The sequence below is a fragment of the Ascaphus truei genome, chromosome 14, assembly GCF_040206685.1.
Source record: "Ascaphus truei isolate aAscTru1 chromosome 14, aAscTru1.hap1, whole genome shotgun sequence".
NCBI classification, from domain to species: Eukaryota; Metazoa; Chordata; class Amphibia; order Anura; family Ascaphidae; genus Ascaphus; species Ascaphus truei.
In genome coordinates, this window is record NC_134496.1 from 35,484,443 (window position 1) to 35,504,912 (window position 20,470).

The window sequence follows — 20,470 nt, forward strand, 5'->3', positions numbered from 1 at the left end:
ACCAGGTTTATCTTGTCAGGTACCTCAGAACACTATCTGAGTGTATTTTGGGCATCTTTTTGGAGGATGTGTCTAGCTTTGTAATGAACAGGGGATCCATGCTGTATTTTAACTATTTCTGTGCTTTGTTTTAACAATTTTTGTTCTGTGACAATACATCAATAAATATTATGTGATTTGTACTTTAACACATACTAGAGTGCTTTTTTAGGGCCTTCTTTTCTCTCTCATCCTATTTAACTGCCCTTATAGCACCACCGACACATCATTGTATATTGGATTTATCCAGTGTCGGTATTTAGCTGTGTTTACTTTTCTTGTGGATGCGGGGTCCCTTCTTTTTCTCTTGCAAAATATATATATATACACACGTATATACACACACACACTTTTAGGTAAAGCTAACAGCGTATTTTATTGTATAACTTTAGAAAAGAAAAATTGTGTGCTCATTTGCATGTAATTTCCCAGAATCCCTTGCTGCGGAGGAAGCACTGTATGCTAGGTGATAATGGTGAAAGGCACGGTTGCAGACCTGTCGTCGGGGTCTCTCAGACTGACCGCTCCTTCAGCGTGCTTGCGTTTGCGCCTCCACCACACGCTCCTGCAGTCCAGTGATCTCTGCTCAAACTGCAGGAGTTGGGTCGCGACGTTTGGGGGCGTAACGAACACGTCACGGAGCTAGTTCGCCATTATTGGCTGAACCAGCTCACGTCACGCGACTAGCACAAAATTTCAATTTTCGTTGTGGTGGCAAAATGTCGCAGCGACAACGCTGCACTCAGGAGGATGTCAGAAAGATGCCGGGAGACGCCGCCGAAGGTATGCGCTAAATGTAAAAAAGTTATCTCTGGGATAGCCTTCAGTAGAAGGTGGCAACTCTGATCACTGCTATAGACACATACTGTATGTAACATGTATGCTGTAACATCGGGCAAGGAGAGAGACTTTCTACAATAAATACCCTTTTCTTTAAAATAACTAGTGGAGAACATAAATAAGGAAGAGACAGCTGTTTTCTCTCTCTCCCCTTACCCTCCTCAAAGGAAATATGTGTTTCACTGCTGCAGCAGTTTCATCATCCCAGCCTTAGTCATGTAGTCAGGTGACATTACAATGGGGTGAAGAGGAGCCCAGTTACCCAGCAACCTACCCCCCACCCAGCAAACTACTCCCACCCAGCTACCTAACCCCCACCCAGCTACCTAACCCCCACCCAGCTACCCACGCCCAGCCCAGCAACTACCCCCTACCCAGCAACCTACCCCCCACCAAGAAAACAACACCCCACCCAGCTACCCACTCCCAGCCCAGCAACCTATCCCCCACCCAGCTACCCACTCCAAGCCCAGCAACCTACCCCCCACCCAGCTACCCACTCCAAGCCCAGCAACTTTCCCCCCACCCAGCTACCCACTCCAAGCCCAGCAACCTACCCCCCACTCAGCTACCCACTCCAAGCCCAGCAACCTACCCCCCACCCAGCTACCCACTCCAAGCCCAGCAACCTACCCCCCACCCAGCTACCCACTCCAAGCCCAGCAACCTACCCCCCACCCAGCTACCCACTCCAAGCCCAGCAACCTACCCCCCACCCAGCTACCCACTTCCAGCCCAGCAACCTACCCCCCACCCAGCTACACACTCCCAGCCCAGCAACCTACCCCCCACCCCAGCAACCTACCCCCACCCAGCTACCCACTCCAAGCCCAGCAACCTACCCCCAACCCAGCTACCCACTTCCAGCCCAGCAACCTACCCCCCACCCAGCTACACACTCCCAGCCCAGCAACCTACCCCCCATCCCAGCAACCTACCCCCACCCAGCTACCCACTTCCAGCCCAGCAACCTATCCCCCACCCAGCTACACACTCCCAGCCCAGCAACCTACCCCCCACCCAGCTACACACTCCTAGCCCAGAAACCTACCACCACCCAGCTACCCACTCCCAGCGCAGCAACCTACCCCCCACCCAGCTACCCACTTCCAGCCCAGCAACCTACCCCCCACCCAGCTACACACTCCCAACCCAGGAAACTTGAGACATAGATTATTTTTAATAGTAGTAGTGATAATGCAATTGTAAGGTCGGGCCCTCCTCTTCCCTTCTCTCCAGCAGGACTGCAGGGCCCTCCCATTTCCAGGCTGCCACCCCCTCCCTTCTCTCCTGCAGGACTGAAGGGCCCTCCCCTTTCCTCGGCACCGCCCATCTGTCCCTCCTTTCCCAGGCCTCCGCGGGCCTGCTGCTCTCTGCCTTGTGGTGGCCATGCTGCTACAGCAGGCCCATCCAAGGGCCCCAGGTAAGCCCACATGCCCCCTTATACCACCCTCCCAGACACCTTACCCACCCCAAGGGGGGAAAGGGCTTATTTTTATGTGTGTTTGGGTAGGGTGGCTTATTGTGTGTGTGTGTGTGTGTGTGTGTGTGTGTGTCACTGTGTGTGTGTGTCAGTGTGTGTGTCAGTGTGTGTGTCACTGTGACTATGTGTGTGTGTGTGTGTCACTGGGTGTGTGTCACTGTGTGTGTGTTGTGACTTTGTGTGTGTTTGTGTGTGTGCGTATATTGGGGAGGGAGGTTATTGAGTGTGGGGAGGGGAGAAAAATACATGGGGGTGTGGGTGTAAGAGAGAGAGAGGGGAAGGAAAGGGTGACGGGGGAGTGTAAGAGGGAGGTGAGTGAGGATGTGTGTGAAAATGGGGGGTGTAAGAGAAAACAGGGGGGCGGTTCTCGCAAGGCCGCCGAAACATGGATAGGGGCCCTGGTAGAAACATTAGTCCTGGGCCCCGGGAAAGCTGTCTGCGGCCCTGGGGCTTACTATGGCCTTAAGGGGTTAACTGTGTATGCCCACACAGAGTAACACCCCTTCCCAATCACATGGTTCTGGGTGACACGGCAGAATCATGGCCCCACGCTCTTCTGTCCTGTGATAGTGATGTAATTGCAGGATGTATATATAGCGGGAAGAGACTTCTGGAAGGTCAGTCCCAGGAGAAGTTGAAGAAGAGAGATCTCACTGTGAATAGTGTGTATAGGTTCATATGTATTGTATATAGTAAGGATCCTCTTTATTGTTGCCTAGTTTGGACAGTGCCCTGTTTAGATAGCTTCCCACACTACTCTAACGGTTCACAGAGAGGCAGCCTATGTCCAGAGAGGACCCCCATGCCACAGCCCCAAGGCGTAGTTGTACCAGCCTGTAAGAGATGTGTGTAGCGGTACATTTAATGGAGACCGATTAGGGTGAAATTATATCTTGGTTGTATTGCGCCTGTTCATTTAACAAGGCAAAACATACAAAAAACAAACAAAATAAAGGCCTACTCCACTTTGGAGAATAACTAAACCTTTACTCCAGCCCTTTCTAACTGGGTGGGTAGCTAAGCTGGTTACCACCCTAAACATATATAGTGACGCCATCACTGTCCTTTAGGGGCTGGAACAGTGCAGTAAGTGTACTTTCCAGTCCACAGAGAGTTAATTCCTTAAAGAGAAGCCAGCAGCAGCTGCTAACTAATGGAGTTAATCAGGATGGACTCCCTCAGTGAATAAGGAAGTGTTTAAGGCAAACACAATGTGAAGCCATGTGTGACAGATTGCTGCCAGAGGGACGCATGCTGAGAGACTGAGAATCGCAGAGAGTGAAAGAGACTGGCTGTTTTCCCTCAGAGAAGGGGACAGAGGAGCGGTCTCCCCAGCTGTGGAAGTGACACAGTGGACCTACAGAGGAGTTTCTCTGAGCTCAACGTGGGGTTGAGTTCCCCTAGGAACGAAGGACGACAAGGCCGTGCTGAACAGGGACGTCTGCTCCAAAGGACTGACAGATAAGAAAAAACACTTTATTGTTGTATGCAGAGACTGTGTTACACTGTGGCATATGCCAGGGCATGTTTTGGCTTGGGAACCAGCTTAGCTGGCCATGCAGTTAGTGAGGGCGAAAGCTACGGTGTAGTTAGCTTTCCCTAAAGGGAATATGAGTTTATTTTATTATTTGTTTTTTTCTTAAAGGGACGGTGGGCCTGTTGGTATATGATTTAATCCCTGTAAATAAACCCCTGCATAGAAAATACAGTGTTTCCGGCCTTAAATTGGGATAAAAGAGACTGCAACGTGGTGTGGGCATCACAATGTGTGTGTCTATATATATATATATATATATATATATATATATTAATAACATATTCCTCTGGCTAATTTATCCTGTATCATTGTCTCTCCCACACCCTCTGCCCCCCACAACTTCGGATCCCTTCAGCACATACCTCCTCACCCTGCTGGACCCATCAGATGTCCCCCTCCCTCAGGTTAATTACTGAGATTCCCTGCTGCAGTGCATGTGTTTTCACACACACACACACACACACACACACACACACACACACACACACACACACACACACACACACACACACACACACACACACACACACACACACACACACACACACACACACACTGCAGCGCAACAGAGCTGCACACAGACACTGCATCTCTCCTCCCTGCAACCGGCCCAATTATTCAAACTCTGAGCTGACCACGGGGCAATATTCCCCATACCCCCCATGCCAGCCCAACAATGGTAGCACGATATGAGAGTAGAATACGTCACTCATTTTCTGTATATGTGCACAGTTATCTACATAGAAATAGCAAGACACACAAACACGGCTTTCTAAAAAAAAAAAAAAAAACTTTACACGTTTAGAACAGGAATTGGTGAAAACGTAATGGTTGAAAAAAATGCTTGCAAGAAAGAAAAGTTTGGGAGCAGTACATTTAGGGCAGCAATATGTAGAGCCAACAGATGCTTAAAATCTATCAAACCATCTTCTTAAAAGTCTGTAATCCGCAATAATCTCCCTTTTCCTCCCCCGTAACCTTCCCGAAAAAGTCTCTGAACCTGGGGAAATTTGAAGGCTCAAATTGACCAATGTGCAGGTCACAGGTCATGTGAACTTTTATGTTGCAAAATTTAAAAATAACTGAATTGTTAAAAATGTACGCAAAAGATTTGCAAGCTGGAATGCAACCAGTTCGCACAACACTTCTCCTAACCCACCATCTGGGGAGATTTTCCAAGAATATGTGTTTGTGTTTTGTATTCATACAAACAAAGAAAATTAGAAAGAACCAGTTCTGCATTTCAGATTCAGTTTCTCTCTACTCCAGGGTAGAGGCAATACAAGAAAAAAAACATACAACTCGTCCAGTCTCAATATGCCAGTCTTTTTCAACTGGGGTTCCGCGGGCATCCTTAAAGGATTCCGTGCACATTTCCTTGTCAGATCTAGCTGGTGGTGGAGGGGCCCCGCAAGTGAGGCTCAGCCAGAAGTTACGCCCAACTTCCTGTGTCGGCCGCCTTGGTGGGCAATGGCAAGAGGATGTTGTGAGTAAAAATGGGGCGAGAGGGTTGGGGTTCCTTACAATGCATCTGATCTCAGACGCGCTATTAGAGAGGGTTGGGGTTCCTTACAATGCATCTGATCTCAGATGCAATATTGGAGAGGATTGGGGTTCCTTACAATGCATCTGATCTCAGAAGTGCTATTATAGAGGGTTCCGTAGAATTTCGCAATATAATTATAGGGTTCTGTGACAGGGTAGTTTCCCTGTCTAATAGCTACAGTATTCAGGGAAAACATGTGTAGCTTCTGAATGCAGCAGTGAGCTGATTATTTACCTCAGCCTGCTCCCAGGCTGAGATTAACCAGCTCTCATCTGGCTCGTTAGGAGGGTTTAAAAGCCTGGATCACCCTGCAGTCTGCGTCCTTCTCTGGTCTGAGTACAGACCACACGTTCGTGTCCTCGCCTTCTAGGGACACAGGGCATGCAGGCCTACATGAACTCCAATACGCTGGGATACTGAACTTTGGCCTAGGAAAGCCCGAAGCTTTATTTTTGCTACCCTGTTTTTGCTGCATCTGGGCTGAGGAAAAGCCTATGTTTTTGTTTATGGCATTTTGACGAAATAAATGTCTCCTGTCTTCACCTCTGCACGCGTCTCCTACAAATTCCTTAACCAAAAAAAGTTTTGACACCACTGTACTATGCAATATATATTACAGAGCATGATAGAATTTCTAGGGATGAATACAATTAAAAAAGGAACAAATCAAAATATATTACTAGTGTCATTGTTTGCACACCCAAATATACAAGAGCAAACTCGGGTTCGTAGATAATGAGTAGTTTATTGCCTGTACAACACAGAGTATGATCATAGACACAAAAAAACAATGAGACTCTCTGGCAAGGGAGGACCCAAGCAGGCTTTTTATACATTTTAGATTTCTTTGTTTAATATAGGTTACTAGGCAGAATCTAATAAATACTCCCTTATTCAAAGCCAATCATCTTACAGATCATTAAAACCTGGTTAAAACTGAATTAAAACAGCTCTCTATAGGAACCAGGTACTTCTTGATACCAGGAATGTGGGCGTAAACTTTGGGCACAGTCGTAAATCTACTATGAGCGAAACTCATTGATACCACACACACACATTCTTACACACAAAATGGACACTAAAGACATAACAGAACAGACAAAATGGAAACAGAACATCACCATCAATTCTTCTCCAGAGACCCCCCCCCCAGTCCATTTTAGTAATATATCATATCATCCATTTCAACAGTATAATAATTAAAATTATTCCATCACTAGAATACTTTGCTTTCCTTTGTTTTTGGGATTTGCAAAGACTTCTGACATCAAACACAGTATTCTCAGTTAGTACAGATTTGTTACAGTAATTCATTCTACCCAGTCTTTCTATCACACTCTCAGCTACCTACTGTAAGTAGACCCAGATCCACAAAGGGGTGCTAAGCTTTAGACTCGGCTCCCATTCATATACTGGACATGGGAGTTAAGCTTATGCTATGAAGCTTATCACGCTATTGTGGATCGGGGCTAAAGTGGTAAATAAATGATGAAGCTGAAGCTTTGAACCTGATACGAATCCCAGTGTCCTTTCCTTGTGTGAGGATTGGACCTCAGTCCCGCCCCCGTGATGCGTTCCGTGATGCTTTGGGCGACGCCCCTCGCACGTGCACTGCGTGCGAGCACCGCAGTACTCCTGCCGGCATCGTACTTAGGCTCCGCCCCCACCCCGCGTCCCGTGACGCAACTGAGGACGCTCCTGTCTCCACTACACGTCGGCGTCGCATGACCAGAAACACTCGAGGTGTTAATGCTAACAACATTAATTATTCCACAGCTGCGATTCACTCCTCCCCTGCCTATCAGTACACAGTCTACCTGTGATGACTCTTTGCCTGCAGCCTTCCCATTGGCTCTCTGTGCTTTATATGCTTAGCCAGCCCTTAGGCAAATTGGCTGAGGATAAACTTGTGTTTATGTACGAAGTGCATTCTGCTTGATCTCTTGTACCTTTTGACCTCAGCTTGTACCCGGACCTCTACCTTCTCTGGTCCCTGGACCTTTGCTACGCACAACGACCATTCTGACCTCTCTACTCCTGGACCCCGGCTACGCACAACGACCATCCGACTTCTCCTATCCTAGACCACGGCGAGTATCACGACTATTCTGACCTCTCCTACCCTGACCCGACTAGACAACTACGACTCTGCAATCCGGGCACGGTTGCGCAGTTGTTGGTCGGTTTATTCTAACATCCCCACCTCAGCCGTGCGGTCCCCTCCTGTTTGTGGTGAGCACTCGTTACACCTTGTCGCCTTGGGCAAGTCACTTTATCTCCCTGTGCCTCAGGCACCAAAATTAGATTGTAAGCTCTACAGGGCAGGGACTGTGTCTGTAAAATTCTTTGTAAAGCGCTGTCAGCAAATATATAAAAGTAAAAGATGAGGTGGTGGTATCACATCAGCAGGTACCATATCTCCATTAGATATATATATATATATATATATATATATATATATATATACATATATACATATATACACATATACACATATACACATATACACACATATATATATATATATATATATATATATATATATATATATATATATATATACACACACATAGAATTCCGTGGCACTCCAGCAGATGAAATCAATACACTTTATTTAGTCCATCAGTAAAATATATATGTATAACATTCTACATACTGTAGGGCTGACATGTTTTAAATGTTATAACAATCCTATTGCATATCTTTGTAAATATGGCAAGAAAACACTTAACAAAGTACATGTACAAAGTTCCTTGGACTACATTTAGGTTATGAACCAAAAACACATGAGTCATTCAGACTTGTTTCCATCCCTGTATTTTCTTGACTGTCACCTTTACAAATTGGAGATGGTTTTCTTTGCTAGTGTCCTGGCCACATCTAGTTGCTGGAGCCATGGTTTTTCTTTAAACTCACTGGAAAGAGGGTAACATGTTAATAAGGTTATTTTTGTACTCAAAATAAAGAAACTGAAACAGCATTGCATGTTTATCCCCTCAACGGAAGTATGTTTATGTATTTATCACTGGCATACAGTGCTCTCATAATTATATGCCCCACCCCCAAATATTTGCATTGTATACAATATATCCCATAATATAATCATAGATCTATATAATATATGACTATGATACTGTGATACTATGATTAGGGTGACCAGATTTGTCCCGGCAAAAACCGGGACAAATGCGCAAAAAGCATTTGCTGACCGCGCATGCTCGATTGGCACTTCCCGGCTGCACGTGCGCAACATGCTCCATCGGCACTTCCTGGCTGCTAGTGCGCATCATGCTCGATCGGCACTTGTCAACTGTGCATGTGCGAACGGTGTTTGCCCGTTGCTCATGCGCGATCGGAACTTGCCGGTTGCGCATGCACACAAGCAGTCGGCAAGTGCCGATCGCGGATGCACAGTTGGCAAGTGCTCTTCGCAAATACGCAGTCGGCGAGAGCCAGGGGGGGATCCTAAAACCGGGACAGAGCCCCAAAAAATCGGGACAAAGCCAGAAAAAACCAGGACTGTCCTGGCTAAACCGGGACATCTGGTCACCCTATGATATCTTGTCTATAATACTGCTAGCAGTATTGCCTTATATGTAACTGGTCTATAATGATTGGGGAGGCCATGAGTTAGTGGGGAGAAGAAGGTTGGAGAAGATGTCTGGAGTGCGCTGGAGAGCTTGGTCATGATACTGTATGTGTGTGTTAGAATCAGTGTGCGGGTATGTATATGGTGGAGGTGGGAGGAAAAAGAAATGTAGATGAGACAAACGTAAATTTTCTCCGCAGCTCCCTGTTCAGGGTGGGATCAGCACATATTCTAACGTTCTCCGTAACTCCATTTTAGAACTCACCATGTATAATTTGGTTAATATCTAACGAAAGACAACATGAAATAACCAAAACTGGCAGCTGATAAGCCAATGAGAAAATGCACAGTTACCTGGCTAGACACAAGCAGTGTATTGCATTCTCTCTTGGCGTTCTTCCACAATGCTTTGAGAAGGATTCCAGAGATGAGGTCAGAAGAAAAGCAGCACGAGGAGCAGTTAAATGGCGAGGACGATTGTTACAAGTGTTGGGAATGGGAGGAAGTGGAACTTGAGCGTTCCAAACATTTTTTAATATATCATCGTCTTTAGATTTCCATGCTACTTTATTGCTCTTTATGGCAGGATATGTTGATTTTTGCTTAACTGGTGGCAACTTTAACTTTTCCCCCTTCCTATCTCTCACAGTGATATATTGAGGACCTAATACCTTGCTACCAAATGCTTGATCATTGAGGAACGGCAAATTGATGGACTTCCCCATCACTTTCTTCCACTGATCTTGATGTAGACCATGTAGACCTCTAGATGTCATCTTAGGTTCTGTGAAACCATCCACAACAACAGTGTCCCCAACACGTGTCTTGAATTCTGCAGCCCACTTCAAGTTCTTTGCTGTAGAAATGTGTTTTTGAACCACAAAAAGCCATTTTTTAACCTTAATGTAGATTCTCATAGGAAGAGAGATTTTTGGATAGGAGACCACTGACCACATTTTCATGATCAGATATAAAACACAGTCTTTACGGCTGTGCCGAATGCATATTCTCAGTGGTGTCTGACCTAATGGATTTTGGCACAGAAGGCACAAAACATTGCGAGCAACAAAGGCTTTCAGTATAAGAAGTTGACCTGCTTCTGCAGCTGCGTGGATGGCACATTTGGCTATGTCTGGATGATCAGTCTCACAGCACCATTCTCTATAAGGATGGACACCAATTGCTTCATCTGCCCTAATACCTTGTTTCTGAAGCCATTCAGCAAGCTCCAGATGGCCAAAATAGGCCGCCATGTAAAGGGCCACTTTCTGCTGGTATCTGTGTTGTAAATGACAAAAATGCAGACGTCATTGCAGAACTTAAAACAAAAAGTAGGATGCTGACAATACTGTGTGTCAAATTATACATGGAATAGGATAATTGAGAGTGGACATATGGCTGTAAGTGGGTAGGATGGTGAGCCAGCACCATTTTCTCATGTTGTAATACATTCTGGTATTTGTAGTATTACTTCTTGTACTGAGGAAATAGAAGGATCAAATCATATTTCCTGAAATAACAATTTCTGGCATTTTAATCTAAGAGGGAGCTATAAATAAAAGGCATAGCTGCTGACCAGCCCAACCTATTTCTCAGTGAACACATTTGAACCTTATGTTGGGACAAACTTGGAAACAAAAGTATCAAGTAAAGTCACCCACTAAACATATGTTTAGTACCCAATTTTCCAACTCAATCTGTCCATGAAATGTCTGTGAATTGACTGTATAACCCTGTCCTTTTAATGTAACCATGTATTGTTATAACTCTGTGCCCGGGACATACTTGAAAACGAGCGGTAACTCTCAATGTATTACTCCCTGGTAAAACATTTTTATAAATAAATAAAATATAGCCCATACATAGGCCCCTATCTAACACGCTGTGAAGACGCGTCACAATCCTGAAGAAGAGATAAGTTCCATGTAAATAATGTGACTAGAATCGTTGTCAGCATGGGGAATAAACATTTTCACTGCACAGTATACTGAATAAAGGCCATAAACGTATGTATTAGTTACCATACCTGAGCACTGCTTCCTCCCTTGATAAGTAACGTTGAACATTGTGCGTGTGCCCAATAATGCAGGCACTAAGGAATTCCTTCCACCCGTCCCACACATCCATTCTCAAGGTTACACCTAGAAATCCATTGGAAAAAAATGCTCCTTTGAAAAACAATGTAGGTGCCAATAAGGTGTCTAAATGCTTGATCTAAACTAGGCTGAGATTATAGTAGGCGCACGCGACGGAGCGCATGGCGTCGCGCACACCTGTCGCCTGAGCGATGGGTGAACTGAGCTTCCAGCGATTGGGGAGACGTGGCGTAGGCGTCACCAGGCTGGTTCACCCTCATTGGCTGAACCACTCACGTGACGCGGCCTCCGCGCGAAGAAAAAAGCAAAATGATTTGTCTTTTGAAAAATCTGCCGCCCGGTTGCTCAACATCATGCTCACGCGCACTATGGCCGGCCCGTATCAACTGCGGCACTTTGTTCTCGCAGAGCGCGAAATCGCACGCACCGTCGCGCCTACTATAAACGCAGCCTTAGGTGCCAGAGGAGCAACACTGATGAAATGCTTCGATTGGACTTGCAATACCTGCCATTTAGTTAGAAAATGTCAAGTTAGATGGAGTAGGCGTTTTATATTCCCAGGTAGGTTGAAATCACACAATCACACAATCACACAACAAAGCGACACATTCATGCAGTAAAGCACAAACTAGAAATATTTTGGGACAAAATACTTCAGTTCACCAAAGGTCATCCACTGAGATTTTGGGTTATCTATGGAGATCAGAGAAAATAAGATTTTTTACAAGCCGCAAAGAAAAGTCCAAAACAAAAAGGTTACAACCCCCGGAGACAGTGATGGAAGGTACATTTAAGAGATTGCTTTAGAAAAACAGGTATACAACGGATGTGCTGAACAGGTTGAAACACAAGAAGAGTATTAAACTAGGGAGAAATGCCGATTAGTCTGTAAGATTTCTTTCCCTTGTGAAACATAATTGGAATACATTGTACTTTTCTGCCATGTAAACGGTTTGACTCATTAATATTTCATTATTTTTCCCACATGGCCCATCGTATAGCAAATGTGCTTACAACTGCACCAACAGATGAACCATTTGTTACCAATGGGGGCAGCAACAGTTTGCCAAGCACTGCATTGCTGTGAAGGAGTTGGACTTGACTTAAATGATGTATTCCATACCTAGATCTAATTTGTAATCACTGAGGGCGTTGCAGTTGTACATTTCCTTGCCTGGCAGAGTCCTCAGACAATAAACGCTAACTGGAAATCCGCATTTCAGGGATATTAAAGTCTTTAGTTTTGAAACTGCTGCAGTTAGGAGATAAACGCTCCCCATTATGGGGACTTGCTCCCTGGTCACGGCATTGAATACATACATTGCTGGTTTATCTTCTTCCTAAAATAGTAAAAAATATATATATTTACAATCACTCATAAATAGAACATCATTCAACTAGTGAAATCAAATGTTGATACAACCTAAAGAAAACAGCCTACAGTACTAGGTATAATTATGGGTTAGCGCTGGGATGATCAACTCCAGTTCTCAGGACCCCCAACCGGTCAGGTTTTAAGGACATCTCAGCTTCAGCACAGTTGGCTCAATCAGTGGCTTAGTCAAAGACTGAGCCACGTGGGCTGAACCTGGGATATCCTAAAAAACCTGACCTGTTGGGAGGTCTTGAAGACTTGAGTTGAGAACGTCTGGGTTAGCGGACAGTGAGCTTTGGGAAGTGTACAGTATATAGATACTTAGGCCTAGATGAACTAAGATCGTTACCATTATGTAATAGTAACACTGTATCGCCTGAGGACAATAACGTAAAGCCCGTTAAGGTTAACGCAGGGACTTAATGTTACACTATTTAAGTCAGAGTTAAACTTAGTCTTACTCCTATCCAGACCCTGAAACAGAGATTTTGCAAGGTCTGAATGGGTGTAGTGCATGATTTAAATAACATGGTGTTATTTCCTGGTGTTATTTCCGTCTCCTCGTCTCACTCCCCACTCCAGCAGGTACTGTATTTCAGTGTCAGGATGGGAGTAATGTCAAGACTTACATAACGTCACAGTAGCGGAAGATAACGCAATGTTACCCCGTGTGTCTTTAGCCCTATTGTAATGAGATGACGTTAAGACATTGTTTTTGCACATAATTAGCTTTCTTAATACTGCGGTAACTAAGGGAACAGAATGTCTGCTCCTGTTTTAGGTAACTTTATGTTATGTTTCCTATTGTAACTGAGTTTAGTGTATCTAGGCCTTTGTAATGTCATGCTATACAACGATCACTTTCTTGTAGGTTGGAAATCTCTCTCCTAGTTATTTAAAACACTGCCAGCTCAACACAAGAGGGGCAGCCACGCAGACACACAGTCACGCAGACACACAGACACACAGCCAGAAATACACACAGTCACACAGTCACACAGCCAGATAGCCACACAGCCACGCAGACACGCAGACACACAGACACACAGCCAGAAATACACACAGTCACACAGTCACACAGCCAGATAGCCACACAGCCACGCAGACACGCAGACACACAGCCACAAATACACACAGTCACACAGCCACACAGCCAGACAGGCACACAGCCAGCCCAGACATGCACACAGTCACACAGTCAGACATGCACACAGTCACACAGCCAGACATGCACACAGTCACACAGCCAGACATGCACACAGTCACACAGCCAGACATGCACACAGTCACACAGCCAGATAGGCACACAGTCACACAGTCACACAGCCAGATAGGCACACAGTCACACAGCCAGATAGGCACACAGTCACACAGCCAGATAGGCACACAGGCACACAGCCAGATAGGCACACAGTCACACAGCCAGATAGGCACACAGTCACACAGCCAGATAGGCACACAGGCACACAGCCAGATAGGCACACAGGCACACAGCCAGATAGGCACACAGTCACACAGCCAGATAGGCACACAGTCACACAGCCAGATAGGCACACAGGCACACAGCCAGATAGGCACACAGGCACACAGCCAGACATGCACACAGTCACACAGCCAGATAGGCACACAGGCACACAACCAGATAGGCACACAGTCACACAGCCAGATAGGCACACAGTCACACAGCCAGATAGGCACACAGGCACACAGCCAGATAGGCACACAGTCACACAGCCAGACATGCACACAGTCACACAGCCAGATAGGCACACAGTCACACAGTCACACAGCCAGATAGGCACACAGTCACACAGCCAGATAGGCACACAGTCACACAGCCAGATAGGCACACAGGCACACAGCCAGATAGGCACACAGTCACACAGCCAGATAGGCACACAGTCACACAGCCAGATAGGCACACAGTCACACAGCCAGATAGGCACACAGTCACACAGCCAGATAGGCACACAGTCACACAGCCAGATAGGCACACAGTCACACAGCCAGATAGGCACACAGGCACACTGCCAGCCCAGACATGCACACAGTCACACAGCCAGATAGGCACACAGTCACACAGCCAGATAGGCACACAGTCACACAGCCAGATAGGCACACAGTCACACAGCCAGACATGCACACAGTCACACAGCCAGATAGGCACACAGTCACACAGTCACACAGCCAGATAGGCACACAGTCACACAGCCAGATAGGCACACAGTCACACAGTCAGATAGGCACACAGGCACACAGCCAGATAGGCACACAGTCACACAGCCAGATAGGCACACAGTCACACAGCCAGATAGGCACACAGTCACACAGCCAGATAGGCACACAGGCACACAACCAGATAGGCACACAGTCACACAGCCAGATAGGCACACAGTCACACAGCCAGATAGGCACACAGTCACACAGCCAGATAGGCACACAGTCACACAGTCACACAGCCAGATAGGCACACAGTCACACAGCCAGATAGGCACACAGTCACACAGTCACACAGCCAGATAGGCACACAAGCATACAGGCATACAGCCAGATAGGCACACAAGCATACAGGCATACAGCCAGATAGGCACACAAGCATACAGGCACACAGCCAGACATACATTATGACTAAATGCTACCACATCACTCTAAATGATCCCAGTAAATTTACCATAACTTTACTTTGGTAATCAGCAGGACCACACCTGTAAAATAACGTTGTTTTATTGAAGATGTTAGTTACATTTTCAACTTGTTTTGCAAAAGGTTTTTCTTTGGTGAGTTAAGAGACATTTGCCTTTTTACCATAGACTCCCTTTCAGCTGCCAAACAAGCAGATTTCACGTGTGCACATCTCATACATTTTAAAATTCCGTATCTGTATTAGTTCACACTACAATTTGCCACCTGAAGTCATGACGATATCTCCAATCATACCTTATAGCTCTGTCCATATACACCGGGATTTACCAAGCCCCAAAGAGGGGGAAAGCCACTGCGATCCCGCGGTAACTGCCATTCACTTCATTGGCAGTTAATGCAGAATCGCGGTGCAATACCTTGCATTGGCACTTAGCAAATCTCCCCCATAGCATCATTTATAGGCAGTGTTCGACAAACCTATACATTTGCACGCCCCGGGCGAGTGGATTTAACATCGTGGCGAGCTCCTATTGACCCAAGCAGCACAGGTGTGGTACTAGGTGGCGAGTAGATTTTTTTGTTCTGAGAGTAGATTTTTTGGTGATTTGTTGACCACTGTTTATAGGTGTCCCTCACCGCTTCCAGCTTCAGACAAATGAGCACAATGTTGAAAAGGACCACAAGGGGACCCTATATGCAACTATTAATGCATTTGCTTTGCCAAGGGGTTAACTCAGGGGATCTCAACTCCAGTCCTCCAGACCCCCCAACAGGTGAGGTTTTAAGGAAATCCCAGCTTCAGCACAGGTGGCTCAATCAGTGGCGGAGCCACCTGTGCTGAAGCAGGGATATCTTTAACCTGACCTGCTGGGGGGGTCTTGAGGACTGGAGTTGAGATCCCCCGGTTTAACTGGTTGTCAAAGTGTCATGGTTATTTTGCTATACTGTACCTTCAGAATACATTTAATTGTTGAACACAGAGTAATCCCAACATCTGCAAGAACCCACTCATCCCTCAGCGCTCCGCCTGCATATATGAGCTCCAGATATCGTCTGCCTTGTTTGTCATTTGATAGCTGGATGTGAAAATAATCCTGAAAAATAAATGTTTTTAAGTATTTCCCGCCAAAAAAAAAATGTCACTAGAATTTACAGAAGGACAATATGACACAATTAGTGTCAAATACATACAATTATGATACCAAACTACATGTTCACAATTAACTGCTTTGCTGCTTGAGTTATGTTTACTGAGGCAAAAGTTTAAAGAGGCAATCCAAGCTGGCCGTTTTCCCCCCCATTTTTTTTTAACATAGGATTGAATTGGCGGGTCTCCGGAGCTGAACCCCATTCATTTCAGCTTTGGTGACTCTCTGCTTCCGGAGTTACTCCACAGGGGGTGCCAGTAGCTGCTCCGGATCACTAGCTGGGGTTCACGTAATGGCCGCTTTTCAAAGCTCCCGCGTCCTGCGAGCCAATAGGAAGTTGTGACGTCATCCAGTGCGGCGTACCATTGGCTTACATGAAGCCAGACCTTTACATTTGCAGCAGATACCAGCACCCCCTTACTCTGAGGTAAGTATTGTGGGAACCAGGGGGTCCCGGAGCTGAAGCCATTAACCCAATACTTCAATTCTATGTAAAAAAGAAATAACGGCCAGCTTGAATTGCTCCTTTAAAAAATACCTTTTTCAAGGTCCATACACAGGTAAGGTTGTAGACTAGGCTTACACCTAGACATGGTTGTTTAATTAATTTAAAAAAAATGGAGAAAATACTAAAATTGAACCATACTTTACTTCCCACTACAAATTGCCACCTGAAGTCAAGTGGAGATATCTGTGATCTAACTTTATAGCTCTGTCCATATACACCGGGATTCACCAAGCACCTGTGCGCGGTGAGCCACTGCGATCCCGCGGTAACTGCCATTGACTTGATTGTCAGTTAACGTAGGATTGCGGTGCAATAACAATGGAACAAGTTCCCATGTTTGCAACTACAAAGAGGACAGAATTGGTGATGAGATTAAAAAAAAAAAAAAAACTTTTTACTGGTCATTTTAAACCCAACACGTTCAGTTTCGGAGCTTGACACATACAGTATAGCCAAAATAACACTGAATTGATCTTAAATCTGCAATTCCAGTATGGGAGGGGTAGGTATCCCCTGCAATTCCTGATCCGTGGAGGGGTAGGTATCCCCTGGTTCCCCGCCCTTCAGTTCCCAAGAGTTTTCTGTGCAGGTGTTTGACACAAAAACAATACAATTGTTGCCACCGGGTCACCAATAGAAAGTCACGACGCCATCTCCAGATAATGTCGCCACATTCCATCGGCGAGTCTGTCCCGGTGACCACTTCCTTGCCTACCGGCCAAGGAGAAAACTGCTGGTATCTCTTGAACCAGGGGCACTGTGAGAGGGTGAAGAGTTAGATCCCTGTCAATGTTCCTGAAGCAAGAGTTAAACCCAGCCTGCAGGGACCCAGGCTTCTTGTTACCAGAGGGATTTACTTAGGAACAGCGGGGATTCAAAACTCTGCATCACAGAGACACCTACAAGGAAACAGGACAGCAATTGCCCAGAGGGACTTCCTAGGAAAAGCAGTACTTCCTAGCCTGCTACAAAGGTTACTGGGAGACCGCTGGGACTCTTACCAGCTAGCAAGATAAAGACTTTAAGAGTGATTATGTTGTGCTGCACTGCCTATCTAAGTGTCTTGGTAACTTTGTTTTCCCTGTCCTGGAAATAAAATCCTTTCATTTGATAAAGAACAACTGTGTGGACCCCTATCTGACCTCACCTACAGTACAAGGCAACCTGTCACAGGCACCACGAAACCTTAGCTGCTAGGAGTGCTACTTCCCTGCTAAATGAGCCTGCAATGCACACACTGGCAGGGAAGGGGTACTATTGTGACAAAGTTTTAAATAGAGCAATGCCATATCAGTGTCCGTTGCAGCACAGGAGGTAACATTGACTGAGACAGATACCACAGGATGTTTGGGGAAGCTATTCATAAACATGTTCAGCCAGTTGATATAAACAAGCTGCTCAGCCTTGTACTTAGATGGACAGAAATTATGTTGATTTTTATCCCAATATTGTTGTGACAGCTGCTAAGAGGCAGGCAGGTGGCACTGATAAGAGGGATGTAGAGTAATAGACAATGGATATCTGGACCTGACACAGTTGGTTTGAAACTTTTAAAGCCATGTTTACTAAGTGGTGCTAGATCGTAATACACACTAAGCAACAAAGATGTCTTATAGTATAGAAAAACAGCATCATATAGAAAGGCATTCCACAGAAACAGTTGCTGTGGTGGAGTGGTTGAGGGTCATATTATCAACAAGTGGGGAAGATAGAATTGGTCAAGGCGTGTGTGGTTATATCAAGATAATACCATTTGGATGAGATGCGATGATGCTAGCTTTTATAATGGGCAAAGAAGGGTGGGTAGCCGTGTTGGTGCTGTCTTCCATGTAGTAACAAAGGGGGGAGAGGGAGTAAATGGTAGGATACCTTTTCTTGGACCAACAAGTAGTTGATCTGTTACAAACTTTCGAACCTCTCCGGGTTCTTCATCGGGTTACCCTGACCGTTACAGGTTCGAAAGCTTGTAACATATCAACTACTTGTTGGTCCAAGAAAAGTTATCATACCCCCTACTCCATCTCTCCTTTGTTACTAGCTTTTATAATCTGGACACCCAACAAGCTTGTTGGGTGTCCAGTATGTTTTACAATTGTTGTTCAGCTAGTCCTGGCTGATTGGAGGGTGGCAACCTCCTACCTAATTGTAGCTCACCCCCTCCCACATTTAAATGGTTAAGGGCTCACTCCATAGCATCTTCCACTCAGGGGAACTTGCTGGCTTGCAGTATGGTTGTGACAACTCTAATACAGAGTGCTTTTCCTGGTAATGTACAGGTTAATAAAGGCTTCAATCAGACTTAGAACTTTGCAACTAATATTGACAGATTTACTATAAATCATTCTTCCTGTTACTACACAGGCTATTAAGAATTTATATTAGCGTTAGGGACCCCTGAATTGTGGTCTGCCGTGCAGTTGGCTCAGGGGCTTACAACAATTTTGGCCAAAAATGTTAAACTAAAAGACCATTTTACTCGATATTTATACATATATATTTAGGCACTGTACCGTGTATGAGTTTCACTGGATGTGCTAAAAACTGAGCTCTGTCTGTGTTTTATGTTCTGTCTCTGATTTTAAATAGCTTTTATAATCAACTGGATACCTTCTTCAAGTGGACAGAGATGTAAACGACACAGAATAGCACTGATAGAAATAGGCTGTAAATACTACAATTGGTAATGACCTGTCAAGTCGGCTATTGCATGCGAACCATCCATTATTCCTATAGCAATTACCCTGCTGGATATGCTATATTTGAAGGCTTTGCACAACAATACAACTTGTTACTTAATGTGTGGAAGTCATCATGAAATAGTTTAGACTCGCCAAGAAACTGAAGTATAGTATCAGTTCTGTCTTGTAGCATCGTAATGATTAAGTACATTAACCCCATTCATCAGTGCTGTTGACAGCACTGAATGGGGTAAAATAAACAGATTACAAAGCAGGAACCTCCAGCACTGAAGCGGTTAAGGAAATATTATAAAGCCAAAAGCAATTTAAGGACTTGGCCCCTAACCCCTTCCCTGCCTGAAGCTTCAGTTTCTGCACTGTGTTCCCTCTCTGGCAGTGAAGAATTAATTAAATCAAGATTTAAGCCTGAAGGATGGCATTTTGGATGCTGTGTAAATCATTAGAGTCAATGTGGAGTACAAAGCTATACTGTTGTCAGCACAAAGATAAGAAACACAAATACCTTTATCATCTGTTTCACATCATACACTGTCTGGCCATGGAGAATGTCAAAAGATTCACAGAGTCCATCGAAAGCTATGAACACTCTCATTTTCTTGGCCTCAGAAAAGCCCAATGTTCACACCTTGCGAACAGCAGAAAGTATGTGTAACTTTAGCACAGCAAAGCAAGGGGAATATTTGTCGGTAGGCAACATCAGTGCCGAGAGCCAAGGATACTAGCTAAGAACTGTTACTGCCTGGTAAGAATAGGGCTGAAGGGATGGGTCTTTCCCACAATGACTTTAACTTAGTGAGGCTGTTTTTCCTGCCAAAATGAACAGGCAAATTATCTCCACCCAACCTTTAAAGAAACTGCAAACAAGGCAAGTGCCCACAAGTTTTATGTCTGCTATACACTGTATCATGAATGACCGCAGAGTAAGCACACACTTGATAGCATGTTTATCACATTGCTGTTAGTGAAA

General features: G+C 45.2%; 1 protein-coding gene across 1 annotated transcript; it reads right to left on the reverse strand.

Annotated features, from left to right (window-relative positions):
* Nucleotides 1-8,027: 8,027 nt before the first annotated feature.
* ANKUB1 (ankyrin repeat and ubiquitin domain containing 1) lies at nt 8,028-20,212 on the reverse strand. Its single transcript, XM_075569367.1, has 6 exons — nt 20,006-20,212; nt 16,099-16,242; nt 12,254-12,470; nt 11,061-11,175; nt 9,389-10,312; nt 8,028-8,360 (listed from the first exon to the last, which is right to left on the reverse strand). The coding sequence occupies exons 1-6, from the start codon at nt 20,093-20,095 to the stop codon at nt 8,282-8,284; spliced, it is 1,569 nt and encodes a 522-aa protein (XP_075425482.1). The 5' UTR covers nt 20,096-20,212; the 3' UTR covers nt 8,028-8,281.
* Between the last annotated feature and the right edge of the window lie 258 nt (nt 20,213-20,470).

Excerpts from the sequence above, each read along its gene's own strand:
- ANKUB1 (XM_075569367.1), bottom strand. The coding sequence starts at position 20,095 with ATGAGAGTGTTCATAGCTTTCGATGGACTCTGTGAATCTTTTGACATT. Across the intron at positions 16,243-20,005 it reads ATGTGAAACAGATGATAAAG|GATTATTTTCACATCCAGCT; the intron begins GTATTTGTGTTT and ends TTTATTTTTCAG. Across the intron at positions 12,471-16,098 it reads CAATTAAATGTATTCTGAAG|GAAGAAGATAAACCAGCAAT; the intron begins GTACAGTATAGC and ends TTACTATTTTAG.